Source organism: Ipomoea nil, unplaced genomic scaffold (assembly GCF_001879475.1).
Source record: "Ipomoea nil cultivar Tokyo-kokei standard unplaced genomic scaffold, Asagao_1.1 scaffold1421, whole genome shotgun sequence".
NCBI classification, from domain to species: domain Eukaryota; kingdom Viridiplantae; phylum Streptophyta; class Magnoliopsida; order Solanales; family Convolvulaceae; genus Ipomoea; species Ipomoea nil.
This window is the reverse complement of record NW_017617849.1, coordinates 7787607-7803810: the sequence shown is the minus strand read 5'-3', so window position 1 is coordinate 7803810 and position 16204 is coordinate 7787607. Positions and strand designations below refer to the sequence as shown.

Genomic DNA, 16204 nt, shown 5'->3' with positions numbered 1-16204 from the left:
GCACATACCCATACGTTATACCTCATGCACTTTGCACCCACCTCCCCAACTTCTTCACATTTTGACCCTCGAGCCTCAATTACTCATTGGGTCTAATTAGCTCTTGAATTTGTATTTTTCAAGTCCATTTAACTTTAGACCCATGCCTAGTTATTCTATCACCTACTATGAATATTGAGAGATGTCTAGTGTAAAGTGAGTATTAACCTTATTAAAAGTCAAGATTTCATTATGACATTTTGGGTAATAAAATTATACAATCAAATTTTGTTTAACATATAAAATATCAACAATGACTTTCATTTTGATTTCAATATTTAAATCTCCAACACAATTGTTTTGCTCCCTATATACAATTTGATAGGTTGAACAATTAAAAAGAAGATTTCAAGATAAAAATGATAAAAACTTTTAAGAAGTCTTTAAGAAAATAATAATAACAATAACAACCTTCTGAGAATAGGGTACAATCCTTAAGGATGTTTGTTGTAGAATGGCAAGAATTGAATTTTCAATTAAAGGCACAAATAGTGGGCCGGGGCAAGTATCAATTAAATAACACAATCATCAATAGTTTTGGTTGTGTCTTAACTCCAAAATGTTGGAAAGATGTTGAAACCCATTTAGCAAATACCCAACTTTTGGTTGTATCCATATTGGACAATATAAATATGGGCCCAACATAGAATAGATCATGGATTCATGAAATCATGCTCAAATAAATACTCCATCCATCATATTTTACAAAAAGTAATTGCGTTTGACATGATTCTTAATAAAATATTAGTTAATAGCATCCTCAATAGATATATATTTTGAGGAGTTTTTACCTACGTGACTAAGAAATAGAAGACGGAAGGGAAGGGAAGGAAAAAAGAAAAAGAAAAAGGTAAAACAATTTTGAAAAAAAAAAAAGAAAAAAAAAAGAGATAAGCTTCATATTTACGCATCCGGCTAGACAATGTGGTTGCGCTTCACGTGATCAGGGCGGGACTTTTTTTTTTTTTTTTTTCCCCTTGGTGGGTCCCAACTCCCACAAGTTGATAAAAACTATGACTTTGCAGGAAGACTCTTCACACTCTCTCATCCACATATGCTTAAAAACCTGCAAAAACCTTCTAAAATCTACTATTGTGGATGCGCTAACACAATAACCTTTCAAAATCCACTATTGTGGATGCCCTAACACAACATAATAATAATAACAACAACAACAACAACAATAACAATGCAACCTACCCCAATCAAATGACATATTTTTAATTTAGTTTTTCATAACAAGTTCGAAAGGTCAACCATTTTATGACATCCAATATTTCAATATAGAAAAGGAGAATGAGGGGAAGAAAGCATTGTTCCAAAAAAAAAAAAAAAAAAAGAGGAAAACAATACTGGGGATAAATGAAATACAAATAATTAAAAGAAAATGGCACTTTTTTCGCCATTAAATTCTAGAAAAACAACATTATTTGTTTCTTAATCATAATACTGTTTGTTCTTCAATTGTGTATAATGTGATTTTTAAAATATAACTTCAATACAATTTAGGGACAAAAAATCACTTTACAAATAATTAATAGACAAAAAATTATTATATATGTATATTTGATGGACGAAATGTGTTATTTCTGTTTAATTTAATGACTAAAAATATTGGTTTAATTGTTGTTTTCATTTAGTTATAAAGAATGTGATGTTTTCTAAAATTAATGTAAAATTTTTGATAATTATTTTATGATTCATATCAAATCCATTGAATGATCCGTTTCCTTTTTATTTTATTTTATTTTATTTTATTTTATTTTATTTTATTTTATTACATGAAAGATTTAAAGGTCATATACCGTAATCACTATTCGAATGTATGTTTTAAGTGAAACACGCCTTCTAATCATGCCCTCTAAAGAATCACAAACATATTTTTTTTTTTTTAAAAAAAAACAATAAATAGTTTTCACATGGTGTTTTCATATTTTATCTCTTTATTTTGTTACTTAAAAATTCAAATAAAAAAATAATATCCAATTTTTTTGGGGTCACAAATAATGACACTTCAAGTAAATAGTAGGAAGTAAATAATTTATTTTGGATGTGACCATTCCGATTTAGGCCGTGAGTTAAAATCGGTTGAGTTGGGTCCCACGTAAAAGGGCATTTAGGCTACACAGAAACGTATGTTGGTCTGGTGTATGAACAACCACCGGATGTTTGGTGATCCACTTTAAAGCCGATTTTCAACCGCAGCCACAAAGCTGCCACATCCCACGCCTCTGCGATTGGCTGCCATTGGTTCACTCAACGACTAGTATACTTTAATAATAGTGTATGTGCCCCCCCCCACCTTAGTTGACGACATGCCCTTTGCCACGTTATTCTTTCGTCACTCCTCAACCATCGATTTCCATTTCGACCCCCTACCATTGGATGCAACTCCCCCACAAATCATCATGCATAGGCATGTTTAGAGCATCTCCAATAAGCATGATTTTTGAGGGATTTTGTCAAATTACAAGAAAAGATGAGAGAGAATAAGAGCAAAAAAAAAAAAAATGGTCACAGGAAAAAACTAATTAAAAACATAACCTTTTACGCGCCATCTGAGCACACATGTTGCGCTAAACGCACTCTCAAAGCACTGTCATTTTTTCCACACAAGCCCCACATGTTCAGTCCAAAAATCACACATCTTACAAGGATCTCTCTCATACTTTCTCTCCTCATCTCACTTCCACATAGAATTCAAGCCTCAAAAACCTCCCAAAAACACTTATGGAGATGCTCTTAGCCTCTTACTACTAAGATAAAAGTTATCTATTTTGCCCACAAAATTCTCTATCTTTTATATTAAAAAAACACATTAATTTGTGTGTAAAGACTAAAGAGTGCACATTAAACTTATCAATCCATATAGGTTGATCAATAATGAAATATTAAAGAAAAATATGGTGATATTTTTGTAATTGTGACTATACATTTGAAAACGTCTTGATATTGTATACATAAATAACTGACAATGCACTTTAAATCAATACTTACATACACTATTAATTATCTACAAATACACTATCAAACATTTTCAAATAAATCCGAATTTCATAAATATCATCACATTTTGTTAAAGGTAACCAATCGCATTATCACTCACTCACTTCGTTTGTGGCACAAACTTTATTGGGATTTGGGAGATTGACTAAACGCACCCCTTCATATAAATTAATAAATATAAGAATTTAAAACAATAATAGTCTTTATTTTATATTTTCAACAAAAGTACTATATATAGAACCAAATTTCATATTAGATTTTTAATATTATTATCTTCGAATTTAAATCCCATTTCATAGCACGCAATAAAATGAAATAAATGCCTGTTCTGCATTCAAAATTCATTACAAGTTCAAAACCTTTAAACTAGAATGTGCTGATGCCTCCTTACAACAGCTTGTCAACAATATAAATTGCAAAAGCTTATAACTTATTGAATGACTAAGTAAGTGAAACATGATTCTCGTACTATAATTTTACGAATTTAATTTTTCTAAATATTCTTCCAGTTGAAGTGTTGAACCTGTCACACAAGATTTTCGTAGTGTGATTTATTTCTCATATGTCGTTTGTGGACTATCAAACAAGAAAACTGATTACCTAGTGCACACACTCATATAATGTATATGAATTTCACTGTCACCCACAAAAAAAAGTTTATAACTTCACCAAGTACAATTTAAATATTACCTTTGGCGCCATTTTGCTCTCGCCGGCAGGGAGGTTTCATTGTAGCTATTAATGAAGTTCTACCACTGTACGTGCCCACTAATGGCGGAGACACTAGCATGTAAGGAGGCTTTGTCATGACTGAAAGATTGTGGGGTGACCTCGGTTATACTGCATACTGATTGCTTAGCTCTTCATCGAACTTTGACATCGCAAGCAGCTGATATCCGGTCGTATGTTGGAATAACTAGTAATGATTGCAAGAACATCTTACTTTCATTCATTGGTTGTCTAATTTTGTAATAATTATTTCCTAGATCCTCTAATTTTTTAGTTCACACTTTAGTTTCCGAAGCCTGTTCACAGGTTAACCCATTGTTCTGGATTTATCTCAACTTTAATGAATTAATCCAGTTTTGCTTTCCTTTAAAAAAAAAATACAATTTAAATATATTCACAAACATTATTGAAAAGATATACCAACTTTTTCAACAATATAAATAAACAAAAAAAAAATTATAAATTCACTAAGTACAACACATATCACAAAACATTAAGAAAAAAATAATATATATATATATATATATATATATATATAATGTTTTTTTAGTAGTGTACATACAATATTTTGTATATTTAAAAAAAAAAAAAGAAGAGAAAAAGGTCAAATAGGCCCCTAAATTTTACCCTAAAGGTCAATTAGGCCCCTCAACTTTAAAAAAGTTCAATTAAACACTCAAACATGTTAAATTGGGTCAATGAAGCCCAAAAATCGGTAAATGACCTGTTATTACAGGTCATTTTTATTCCGGCCACCGATGACGAATTTCGGCCACCGGACGGTCGGAAAAAGGAACCGGTGGCCGGAATTCGTCGCCGGTGGCCGGAATCCGTCGCCGGAATAAAAATGACCTGTAATAACAGGTCATTTACCGATTTTTGGGCTTTATTGACCCAATTTGATATGTTTGAGTGTTTAATTGATTTTTTTAAAGTTTAGGGGCCTAATTGACCTTTAGGGTAAAGTTTAGGGACCTATTTGAACATTTTCTCAAAAAAAAAATATTTTTTTAGTAGTACATTAGACTAATTATCTGGTTTCTAGAACATTCCGTGTATGGTGGTGATTAATTCTACAATTATTTTTATTAATTGGCCCTTTGATAATGTGGTTGTCATGTTAACTATTGCTGATACTTTCTATATTAATGTCTCCTCACCAAAGAACAATGCATTGTCAGGGAATATCTTTGATATATATAGTGTATTCCCAAATCCCACATCAATGAAGTAATAATATATATATATATATATATATATATATATATATATATTATAAACTCTCATGAGGTTTGTAGGTCATTTGAGATTTTGAGATACACTACCTTAATTTACTTTTTTCTTTTCTATCGATATTCAAGAAAGAACAAAATAGAGAGCGTCATTAAGTTTGGAAATGAGCAATTTTATCCCTCGCCCACAAGATCATATTGTAGAGGACTAAATCTCGATAACTCAATAGTATCTTAGGTGAGAACATCACTGTTAGGTGTTCACAAGAAGTCCACCACATTAGGTGAAACTTTCTTATTGTTAAGGCCCGATCTTGAGTCATAGCCCTCAATCTACCAATTGAGTTGCTCGTGCTACATGCATACTTGAATAAATATATATTTTTAATGTTCTAATGCCAAATATTTTTTTTAAAGAAAAAATATACACTGCATCCCTAAAATATACGAAATAACACTTTCCGTCATTCAATTATATTATCACAAACTTTTTTAATCTCAACCATTTCGCAGACAATTAAAAGACAAAAAGCATCCAATTTGCAAGCAATTGATATACGTAAAGTAGTGACAATATAATTGAGGGACTGAATTTTATTTTATTTTTTTGTAATTAAAAAAGCGAAAAATGTTTTTTTTAATAAAGAAAATCTATCAATGTTTGATCTCAACTAATTTTTTTTTTTTTTTTTTATATCTGAAAGTGTGCACATGTTAATTAACCTCACTCATATGTAATAGCTCACAAATTATACAGTAGATTTAAACCTCACAATAAATACCCGGTGCAACGAACTCGATCTATAGAATGTTGACAATAATATAATTCTTAACTTTATGGCACGCAAATAATAATGTTCCACCAACTTGATCACCTCTTATAAGAATCTCAACTAAAATTTTAAAATGATAGTGACACTACACATAATTTTACATACAACACAAATTCAAAATTCAAAATTAATGCATGATATGAGACATAAGTACTAATTAAAGTAGGCAACATAAGTTAGGAATTGAATATCAAAATTCAAAAATCAAAATCCGAGGTGACAGCTGCTACTAAACTAAATTCTTGGTCCATCTGATCTGGTTGGTTGTTTTCATTCTGAGCCACGTCGTCCACATCACTCATGGGTTGGTAGAACATCAGTAATAAGAATGAGAAGATATTTTCATGTCCAACCACACAAATATTATTTTCTATTATTTTGCCTTAAAAAATTCAAAGATTTTGACAATGATGCCCTTGGAATTTATAAGTTCAATTGTGGTTGGAATTGAGTGAAATTAGTCAAAAAAATATCTATCATAGTCCACCTAAAGCTTTTACCAATTCACAACACGTGGAGCTTGTAACATAGTATATGTGGCTTATGTTTCATTTGCACCCAAATAAGATAAAGTAATATATAAATTGTTGTAAAATTTTAGTTATATTTTAAGATTGATCGAGATTATATTGAGAGAGTGACTAAGAAATTTAATTTACATAGCTAGCTAGAGAGTGAATCTTTAGTAATTTTACAAAGGGCATGATAGGAAACACTAGATCTAGAGATATTTATTTTCGTTTAATAGAGATGATTGAATTAAGATAGTTTATTAAGAGAGATTGATTGTGCTTAAGCGAACACATTTATAATTAAGGAGGTCAATATTGTAGATTAGATGACATCTTTGATGATTTTTAATTTAACCCAATTTAGACCGGGTTCATCATCTTGTGAGATACTTCGTATATCATTAGCTAATGATATTCCTTAGTAATTAAACAATTAAAAGGGACATACATGATGGAAGTTGCGATAAGAAGCACTAGATTTCGAGATTTTTATTTTTGTTTGGTGGATATGATTAAATTGGGATTGTCTTATAAGAGAGATTGTTTGTGCTCAAACGATCATATTTATAGCTAGGTCGGGAGGCCGGCCAACATTGTAGATTGAATGACATCTTTGTTGGTTTCAATTTAACACAATTTGGACAGAAGGTCTTTAATATTCTCTCCTCGATAGTTTATCCAGTACAATTTATAGATATTTAATTCAAGATAAGTCATTAGTTATAAAGTGATTATTTACACTAGTACAAATTGAACCCAAAAATATTGATCATCGATCACTTTATGAGTTTGTTGTAAACAACAGAAATAATGCCTAAACTACTTGTGTAGTGCCGCCATTGTTGTAATTACAAAAGGTCAGCAGGGTGGAAGACATAAAGCACTAGAGATTCCCGTTTTATATATAAAGGAGTCACTACGATATAGACGTACCATATTAAATGACATCTTCTGTACGTTTAGACTATGAGTCTTTAAAAAGTAAACAAACTTGTGTATGTAATTTAGCCAAAACGCTAATATATCTTCGATCAATTTGATTACAAGTGTATTAAGTGTTGGTCATCCAAACAAAACATACATAAGATGGCCACGTAAAAGCAGTCCCATGCATGAATCCTCCAGCTTTTGAATCCAATTTAAACCACAAAAAAAAAAAAAAAAAAAAAAAAAAAAAAGGAACCGCCAAATCGTGGCACAAAAGCCGTGACAGTACGTACTCCCACGATAATGTGACATCTAATCACAAAACATTGGCCACATTCACAGATATATAGCCGTCAACGACTAGGAAACAACCTTAATTAAGGATTGCTAGCTAGCTTGCTTGCACCTCTGACATACATTCGTCAATTATTGAGTACTCTTATCACCTCATTCATATTATATTATACATACACCTTAGCTTTAGAAAGGAAAATGATGTTGAGCGACAGATGGGGGTGGTGTTTGTTTGACACGCCTTGTATCAATTTGTTGCACGTAATTTGGAGAACCTCTAGAACAATGGTATGATTGGCCACTAGGTTAGTGGACCGGAATTTCTCTGGCAAGTGGACTAAGAGCAAACCTGTAAGGTTACGATTCATGTCAACATTCTCTCAGTTAAGCCTGTTGCAAAAGTAGGTATTCATAGTGTGACTTCATATCTAATGTGGTTTGTGAATTATTACACAAAAGTATGATTACCCAATGTACACCCGCCTGCAAATAGTGATTGCGAGTTTCTCTAGTCACAAAAAATAAAATAAAAAACTGTACCAATAGTCGTCTTTACTTTAATACCATAATTAAACTCATAAAAATAGACGAGAAGTAAGCTAAACTACTATAAGTCATTTCGAATGAACACTATACATAAGTAGATAGAATATTTAATGTGATCTTTATGGTCAAGTGTTTTGCTGCCTTTGAAGTCTTACATGTAATGAATAAGATTAGTTTTGTTGTGTGATTCTAGTTGACTGATTGTGAAAATCTGATCATAAACTATTCATTTATACGGATATTGCTTGGTTGATGAAAGTTTATAATGTTTCCTACAAAATATACTTATGTATATTCTTAGGCAAATGTGTCATTTTTTTTAATATTAATAATTAATTATAATTAGAGGTTTTAGGAATGGGTATTTGATTGTAGAGTTGTAGGAGTTGAAGGGGAACAAGGTTTTTGTGGACAATGATGGGGGAGAGAGGGAGGGAATGAATTGAAGCCATGAATTTGGTATTAAAAAAAGAAATTGTAGAGATTTGATGGCATTATTTTGGAACACACAAATAAGTAGTACTCTTCTAACTTGTAACCCACACCACACCCCCACCCCCCACCACCACCACCACCTTTTGTGAATTGTGATGTTCCTTCCACATAGCATCCCACACTACACAAGAAAATTTCCCCATATATTAATGTTTACTTCTCCCACCGCATATCTCGCCCGCCTCCACGCTTCTCTCTCTCCACGCATCTCTCCCCTCCTCCGCCTAGCTAGCTTTCGTGGATACACACCACACTCTCACCTCTGGCTTCCCTCTATTTTCTCCACCTTTCGTATCCACACACTCTCCCTTCAGCATTTCAACCTTTAGATTCCTCTCTCTCTTCTCTCTCTCTCTCTCCCCCGCTTCCCTCTTTCCAATCCACACAAACACATCGCCGCTAGTTTTGCGTCTTTGTTCACTGTTTATTTATAGGTGCGGCCGTGTAGTGTATACGCGTCTCCCGGCCTGCGGCGTGCGTAGTGTATACATACATATATACATACACATATACATATATACAGGTCGGAAGTGTACGTACGTATTGTTATATATTATATACATATATATATGAACCACCAGGTGGCAATGGGGGCCGGTGGCGGAGGAGATTTTTGTTGTGAGCTTTGCAAAGGGGAGGCCGCCGTTTGTTGCCCGTCCGATTCCGCGTTTCTGTGTTGGAGCTGTGACGCTAAGGTTCACCAGGCTAACTTTCTCGTTGCTCGCCATCTTCGTTTCACTGTTTGCGGGGGGTGTAAATCTGTGACTGGGAATCGGGTCTCCGGTGTCCGGGAGGGTCCGTTTTCCGATCTGTGTCGTTCCTGCTCGCCGTCGCCGGTGGATGAGGAGGGGGAGGATCTCGATGCGCTTTCCTCCTCCTCGACTTGTGTTTCCAGTGCGCATAGTTCGTGTAGCCGGAAGAGCGGGAGGTCGTCGGAGTGGTCGGACTCCGCCGGGGGGTTTTCCGCCGCGGCGGCGGAGAAGAAAAGTCAGAAGAGACCGCCTCCGCCGAGGGGGGCGAGATCGGAGGCGTTTGATCCCGTGGCGGAGGGCATTTTCGTCAACTGGTGCGCGCGGCTGGGAATCGGAGGTGGGGAGGATAAACACGTGACGCGGAAAGCTCGCGGCGCGTTCCGGCTTTGTTTGGCTCACATGACGGCTCTGCCCTACCGGGTCTCCCTAGCCGCGTCTCTATGGTTCGGCTTGAGGAGGTGCCCCGGAAAACCCGGCCACACGTGGCGAGCTCTGAGGAGGCTGGAGCAGATCTCCGGCGTGCCGGCTAAACTCATTGCCAGCGCGGAGTCGAAGCTTCATGTGGTGGAGAAAGCCGGAAAGCAACGGCGCCAGTGGCTGACGGAAGGCTGGGGTGAGTGCTCGGTTTGATTCGATTGCATCGAAGCTCGCCGACTAAGTAGCTTAGCTAGCTAATGAATGAAGCCGGCTTTGATTTTGATTCATCTTCTAGACAAAGATTCGCTGATTCTCTCCGATATGTCGGAAATAACCATCTCTCTCTCTCTCTCTATATCTCCTTCTTTTCCATCTTCTAAACTGACCGTAGCTAGCTAGGTTTAGAGAATTCTTAGATGGGGAAATTATATTGGGTTTTCCCTTTACAGTTTCTACTGTTCGATCGAGCTAGTATGCATGCTGGTATGCATTTTGGGATGGTTCCAACTATTGAAGCTAGCGATGATGTTGTCTTGTCTTTGTACAATTGTACCGTACTAGAAAAGCTACTACAACGTTAGTTGCTGTTTTCCGGGCTTCATTTTAAATGTTGTAACCTAGCTAGCTTGCAGCTGGTAAATTAAAAGGAAATTATTGTTTAGACTTTCAATTTCTACTCCTAAATTCTACTATCACTTTCAAATTCTTGATGTAAACATTTTTTTTAGGACCTACGTGATGAAAATAGTCTATCTTTGTTGTCACTTCAGGAAGAAAAAATCATGTTTCTCATATCTATGCATCATCTTTTGTCCCAAAAAACACTATCACCGACTCTTTAAATCATGTTTCTCATACATATGCGTCCTTTTTTGTCCCAAAAACACTATCACCAACTCTTTTTTTGTCAAAACATGAAGTTTCCTGAGCAACTAATCATCATTCGCACAGCCCAATTAAGGGGATCCATCGTTAAACCCGTACCATGAGACTAATCATCATTCACAACGGTCCGGCCCAATTAAGAGGCGAATTACTGACCCAATTAAGGAGCAAAATGCTGGTTATATTGATTTTTTCATACGAGAGAAGTTCAAACTCTCTTTCATACGAGAGAGGTTCAAACTCTCAACCACTATTACCCTACTCACGAAACAGTTAATAACCAGATAATTAATACAATTATATAAAATACTATTGTATAGGTGCATCATGATTAAAAAATAATAAATAAATAAAAAGTTGGGTCATGCATCTCCTATAAACCCAGACATCTCAATTCCACTTTTAAGTGTGACTTAATATATATATATATATATATATATATATGATGTGAGGTGAAATTTTATATATTGCTATCTTTATCCTATCTCTATCCGACTATCCCATTATGGTGATTTTGACTTAGTCGAATGTGACAAGTGTTTTTTCAATCAAAGAGTTACGGGGTACTTGTTGGGCTGAAAACGCATGAGATCACAACATAATTGCGCAGAGCACTTACTATATTTAGTGGTAATAATGGGAGAGGTAAATGCAAATATACAATAAGAAAGTTATTTAATTTTAAAAAAAAATCACTTACAATAAGATAAATCACAAGCAATATGTATATCAACTAGTCATTAAGATTTAGACTTTACATTTGTGATTTTTAACAAATCAAAACTTATGAACTTATATTAGTTTATGACTATTGAATTGTGCTCTATTATAGGAACACCACTGTTATTTTTTATGATGGATGGGATTGTTGTTGGTAAATCTCATTTGAGTGTCCGATTAGTTGGACTTGGTCGGGGTTCCAAGGTAAATTATACTAAGGACCGTAGTCTACATTACATTGTGGACTCTGATCCAAAAATAAGATTCAGATTATGTGTCTGTAATTGACATATTATGTACATGTAGTTAACTGTTTCTATACCTGTAATGCACATAACAAGGTAATTACAGACATGCCTTCTATTTGTTTACATGTTATGTAACTGTAATTATCATGTTACGTGTCTTCTATTTGTTTACAAATACAAAAACTATTAATTGTAGGTACATTATTGTTGATTACAGACACATAATTTTTTAATTTGTAATATGCACCTTGGTCATGGTATAACCCTCATTCCCTTCTAATGCAACTAATATATTATAACTTGCCATCAATTTGGTTAGTTCACAATTGAAGTGCTTGCCAGTTGCCACTATGCATATTTGGACATTATGATCGTTAATGAGATGTCTATTGATATTTCTACAATAACCCAGTTGTTATACCATGGACCAAGTTCTATCTTACAAGGTAGATACTAATCATAAATTGTAAACTTTTAGAATATAAATTGTGTTTTTAATTTTTGAAATTTGTTAACACAATACATGGTTGTCACAAATTGTGAATTTTTAAAAGGTAAATTGTGAACATTTAACATGTAAATTGTGTATCTTTGAACCTGGGTCCATAGAATAATTTGCCACAATAACCTTTACCAAATATTGTTTGGCATGTCATGTTATCGGAGCCCGGTCAAGTTCGCATCTTGGTGGCGAATTATTTTGTGAACCCGGGTCTAAAAGTAGACCCGCGTCCAAAAGTACACAATTTACATACTTTTTTTTTTTTTTGAATGCTACTAGCTCTATTACATTGTAGTATTTGTTCATATACTTTCTCAACAACGCCTCCACTAAGGCTCGAACTCATAACTTTCCAAATAGAAGTTCAACACAGATACCATTGGACCACATAGTCCTGGTACACAATTTACATACTAAATGTTCACAATTTTATATACTAAATGTTCACAATTTACATGTTAAACGTTCACAATTCAAATTGTGAACATTCAATATGTAAATTGTGTATTTTGAATCTGAGTCCACCGGGTCCATGGCATAACTGTTGCATCTTGGATTATTGGGTTAATTCTCATGGGCTCAAAGATATGCAAAAGCCCAAATGAAGAACGTACCACTACTTCAAAGCGGGGCATAGCCCAATCAAGCACAGGAGACAAAGCCCCAATTGTCCGATTTTGCTCACAAACACACTACTTCATATACGTTAACCGTAGAAGAGAGTAGATTTTTGTTCTTATGGCGACTTCACAGTCTCTTTCATCCTCCATGGAAGCAATATCGAGCTCCGGTTTCATTCCGAGGTTTTCAGAAAGGCCTTGTGCTGTTCAATCTGTCAAAATGACTGCTGACTGGCTCGGCAGCTGGGGGAATCTGAAATCCAGTTTAAGCGTGGCACATGGTATCTCCTCTTCCGTCGGCGGCTCTCGAATTGCGGCGCTTCCACGCGAAGAATCGTCTGGTGGAGACGCCAACGAGGAAGAGCAAAATCGTCGGCTCAATGACGAAAATGGATTTGGTTTGGCTTCTGAAGGAGCTGTTTCCTGGTCTCAGGTACCGGCATTCCACGCATCAATTCACCTTGATTTTTATTTGTCTTTGTCGGAATTATCTGTATTCGTATGTGCGTGTTTGTATTTGTTTGAAACCGCTTGCGGGTTTCCGTGATATAATCTGTTTGTTGAAATGCCAAATGGCTGGCTACTTAAGTCTTGTTTTGATGGATCTCTCATGTTCTGAAGGGTGATTCTGATGGGAAAACAGAAACTTACAAATACAGAATATCGAAAATGGTTACGCCCCTTGAAGTATCACATGGAAGCACGGTAGGGGGAGGTACAAGGGCTGGGCTCTTCAGGACACCGATATCAGGGGGCGTGCAAAGCGCCACTTCAGCCCATGGTTTACCAAAACCTGCATTAGCAGTTCGCAATCTAATGGAGCAGGTAAAGTTCTTGTTAGGTGATATTTGAATTGCAATGCTTATTCCATAACAGATAATCGTTCTAACCCGTTATTCTTCTTCTTTTGCAATGGTTGCAGGCTAGGTTTGCCCATCTATGCACTGTGATGTCCCAGATGCATCATCGCCGAGGGGGTTATCCATTTGGTTCCCTTGTAGATTTTGCACCAGATGCCATGGGGCGTAAGTTTTTAAACTCTATTGTTTTGATACTCCATATACAGCTTTTTCATCCAATCTGATTGTTCGTTAAACATCTATCTGAGTTGGAGAACCTATAAACGAAAATTTGGCATGTAGGTGTAAAAATATGTTCCAATTTGCTGCAATGTTTTGACCTAGTTCTTTGGTTTCTTCTCTACAGATCCAATATTTTCATTCTCGCCATTAGCTATTCACACTAGGAATTTGTTAGCTGACCCAAGATGTTCGATGGTTGTGCAGGTTAGTGAGGTTGATTACAAAAAATTATGTGTGTGAGTTATATTGTTCAATTGTTGAGTTACTTGAACCTTTTGGCATTCTAGATTCCTGGATGGAGTGGCTTATCAAATGCAAGGGTAACCATATTTGGTGATGTTTATCCTCTCCCAGAAGACCAACAGGTGGTTGCATTCTTCAGTCTATAATATGAGGTTCATATATGGTTTTGCCATTTTATATATGTCATATGTGGAGCAGCCTATTATTGTTATTTCCTGCCATTATATTGTAATGTTCTCTCTGATTGTGTTCACTTCTGACAATAATTATCTCAATTGAGTGTGTATAACCTAATAACTGTCTTGTTTCTCTGTTTCCAGGATTGGGCTCATAAACAGTACATAGCAAAGCATCACCAAGGTCCTTCACAACAGTGGGGAAATTTTTATTACTTCAGGATGCAAAAAATAAGGTTATCTTTTTTTATTTTTATTTTTTTTCCTTATATTATTATTATTATTATATTATTATTATTATTATTATTATTATTATTATTATTATATTAATTGTTATTATTATTATTCCATAAAAGGGAAAAAGGTTAGCATTTTTCATATCTGCATTCTACATTAGACATTAGCAAGTTGATCATGCCTTAGGGTTCCCTAGTCTCACTGCTCTATCTTAAAAAGTAAATCTGCTTAGAGTTTTAATTTCATTTGTTTGCTAAGTTGTGAGTTGGTAGATATTCATTCTTATAACTCTATATCTCTCTCCTTTTTATTATTATTACTATTATCAAGGGTACCTTTTTTGTGCACATTTCATATGTATGCCTTTCTGATAATAGAAAATGCCCTCAGGAGAACCTTTGTGTATCCAACGAACTGACTTGTGTATATCTCACTGACAGTGACATATACTTCATTGGAGGTTTTGGAACAGTTGCTTGGGTTGATGTCAAGGAATATGAAACCCTCGAACCTGACAAAATTGCTGTTGATGGGGGTGAACAAAACCTCAAGGTAGGCAAATTGAACTATGAGAAAAATGGCATCCTTTAACCATGTGCCTCTATAGTGTTTGGATACTTGAACAACTGAGAAATTCAGTCTGTGTCTGCTACTTTTTTTTTTTTTTTTTTTTTTTTTAAATCAGTAGATATGGTGCAACTTATTTAATTTTAGTGGCTTTGGCACATTACGTCTAATTCTCTGATTGGTATTGAAACACAATTTCTCAGTAAGTCATAGAAAATATTTATCAATGATTCTCTATAAGACACATAAATTAGTCAAATGACTTGGGATACTCATGTCAGAGGCCCAAACAGCACCAAACACTTTCTAACTTTAATTGCAATTGTGATATTGCTGTTGATTCAGGAACTGAATGCACTCTTCTCAAAACCCCTAAAAGATCTTCTGTCACAAGAAGCTGAGGTGGACGATGTCGCTCTGATATCAATAGACAGTAAAGGCACTGACATTCGTGTCCGCCAAGGTGCACAGGTACACATTTTATGCTTGCATTTTATTCTGCACTCTTTTCTTCAACTTCAGAGCTGTTCTCACCTTCCTCCAACTCCCCTTGCAGTTCAACATTCAGAGGATATCCTTTGAAGAAGGGCATTTGGTTGAAACACTAGAAGAAGCCAAATCAGCGCTCCGGAAACTAATAAATAAAGGCAAAGTTCACAATTTGCAGAAATGAAAACTTTCCATGCTCTTTTCTGGATTTGTGGAGGTTGTGAAACTAGGTTTAAGCGGAACTTGTAACATCATGTTTTGGAATTCGCTTGCAAGCTTGTAGCATTAGAAATACTAAGCAATACTATGAGGGTTCACCAGTGAGAGCTTGTAGCATTAGAAATACTAAGCAATACTATGAGGGTTCTCCAGTGAGAGTTTGCAAAATGAGGTGCTAAAATTTTCCCCTTCTAGCCTACAATAATAATGATAGTGTGATACTGAGACATGATGTCTGTGAGATAGAATAAACTTGTCTGCTTTAAAATTGTGCTGCCAAACTTCTGTGTATGCCACTATGCCAATCATTATATTGCATATAACTGACGTACATATTCATTTTTAGTATACTATACAAGTTTAGTTTTAATAGTGTCTTACCTAAAAATATTTTGATAGTGTCTTTTACCTAAAAATGAATATGTATATTAGTT

The 16204-nt window shown here is 35.0% G+C and overlaps 2 protein-coding genes across 3 annotated transcripts; both read left to right on the top strand.

The window, feature by feature from the left end:
- Positions 1-8856: 8856 nt before the first annotated feature.
- Positions 8857-10383, top strand: LOC109188186 (B-box zinc finger protein 32-like). Its single transcript, XM_019338749.1, has one exon. It carries the CDS (start codon positions 9183-9185, stop codon positions 9993-9995), a length of 813 nt encoding a protein of 270 aa, XP_019194294.1. The 5' UTR covers positions 8857-9182; the 3' UTR covers positions 9996-10383.
- Positions 10384-12838: 2455 nt separating this feature from the next.
- LOC109188228 lies at positions 12839-16115 on the top strand. 2 transcript variants are annotated; one of them, XR_002055372.1, is made up of 10 exons: positions 12839-13190; positions 13379-13582; positions 13680-13782; positions 13964-14043; positions 14127-14204; positions 14403-14494; positions 14936-15047; positions 15408-15533; positions 15619-15863; positions 15915-16115. XR_002055372.1 is itself a non-coding variant. In XM_019338816.1 (9 exons), exons 1-9 carry the CDS (start codon positions 12876-12878, stop codon positions 15733-15735), a joined length of 1227 nt encoding a protein of 408 aa, XP_019194361.1. In that variant the 5' UTR covers positions 12839-12875; the 3' UTR covers positions 15736-16115. The 2 variants fall into 2 exon arrangements, 1 of the variants encoding a protein (XP_019194361.1); XM_019338816.1 differs by having other exon boundaries at positions 15619-16115.
- Positions 16116-16204: the final 89 nt, after the last annotated feature.

Excerpts from the sequence above, each read along its gene's own strand:
- LOC109188228 (XM_019338816.1), top strand. The coding sequence starts at position 12,876 with ATGGCGACTTCACAGTCTCTTTCATCCTCCATGGAAGCAATATCGAGC. Across the intron at positions 14,205-14,402 it reads CTCTCCCAGAAGACCAACAG|GATTGGGCTCATAAACAGTA; the intron begins GTGGTTGCATTC and ends CTCTGTTTCCAG. Across the intron at positions 15,048-15,407 it reads GGGGTGAACAAAACCTCAAG|GAACTGAATGCACTCTTCTC; the intron begins GTAGGCAAATTG and ends CTGTTGATTCAG.
- LOC109188186 (XM_019338749.1), top strand. The coding sequence starts at position 9,183 with ATGAACCACCAGGTGGCAATGGGGGCCGGTGGCGGAGGAGATTTTTGT.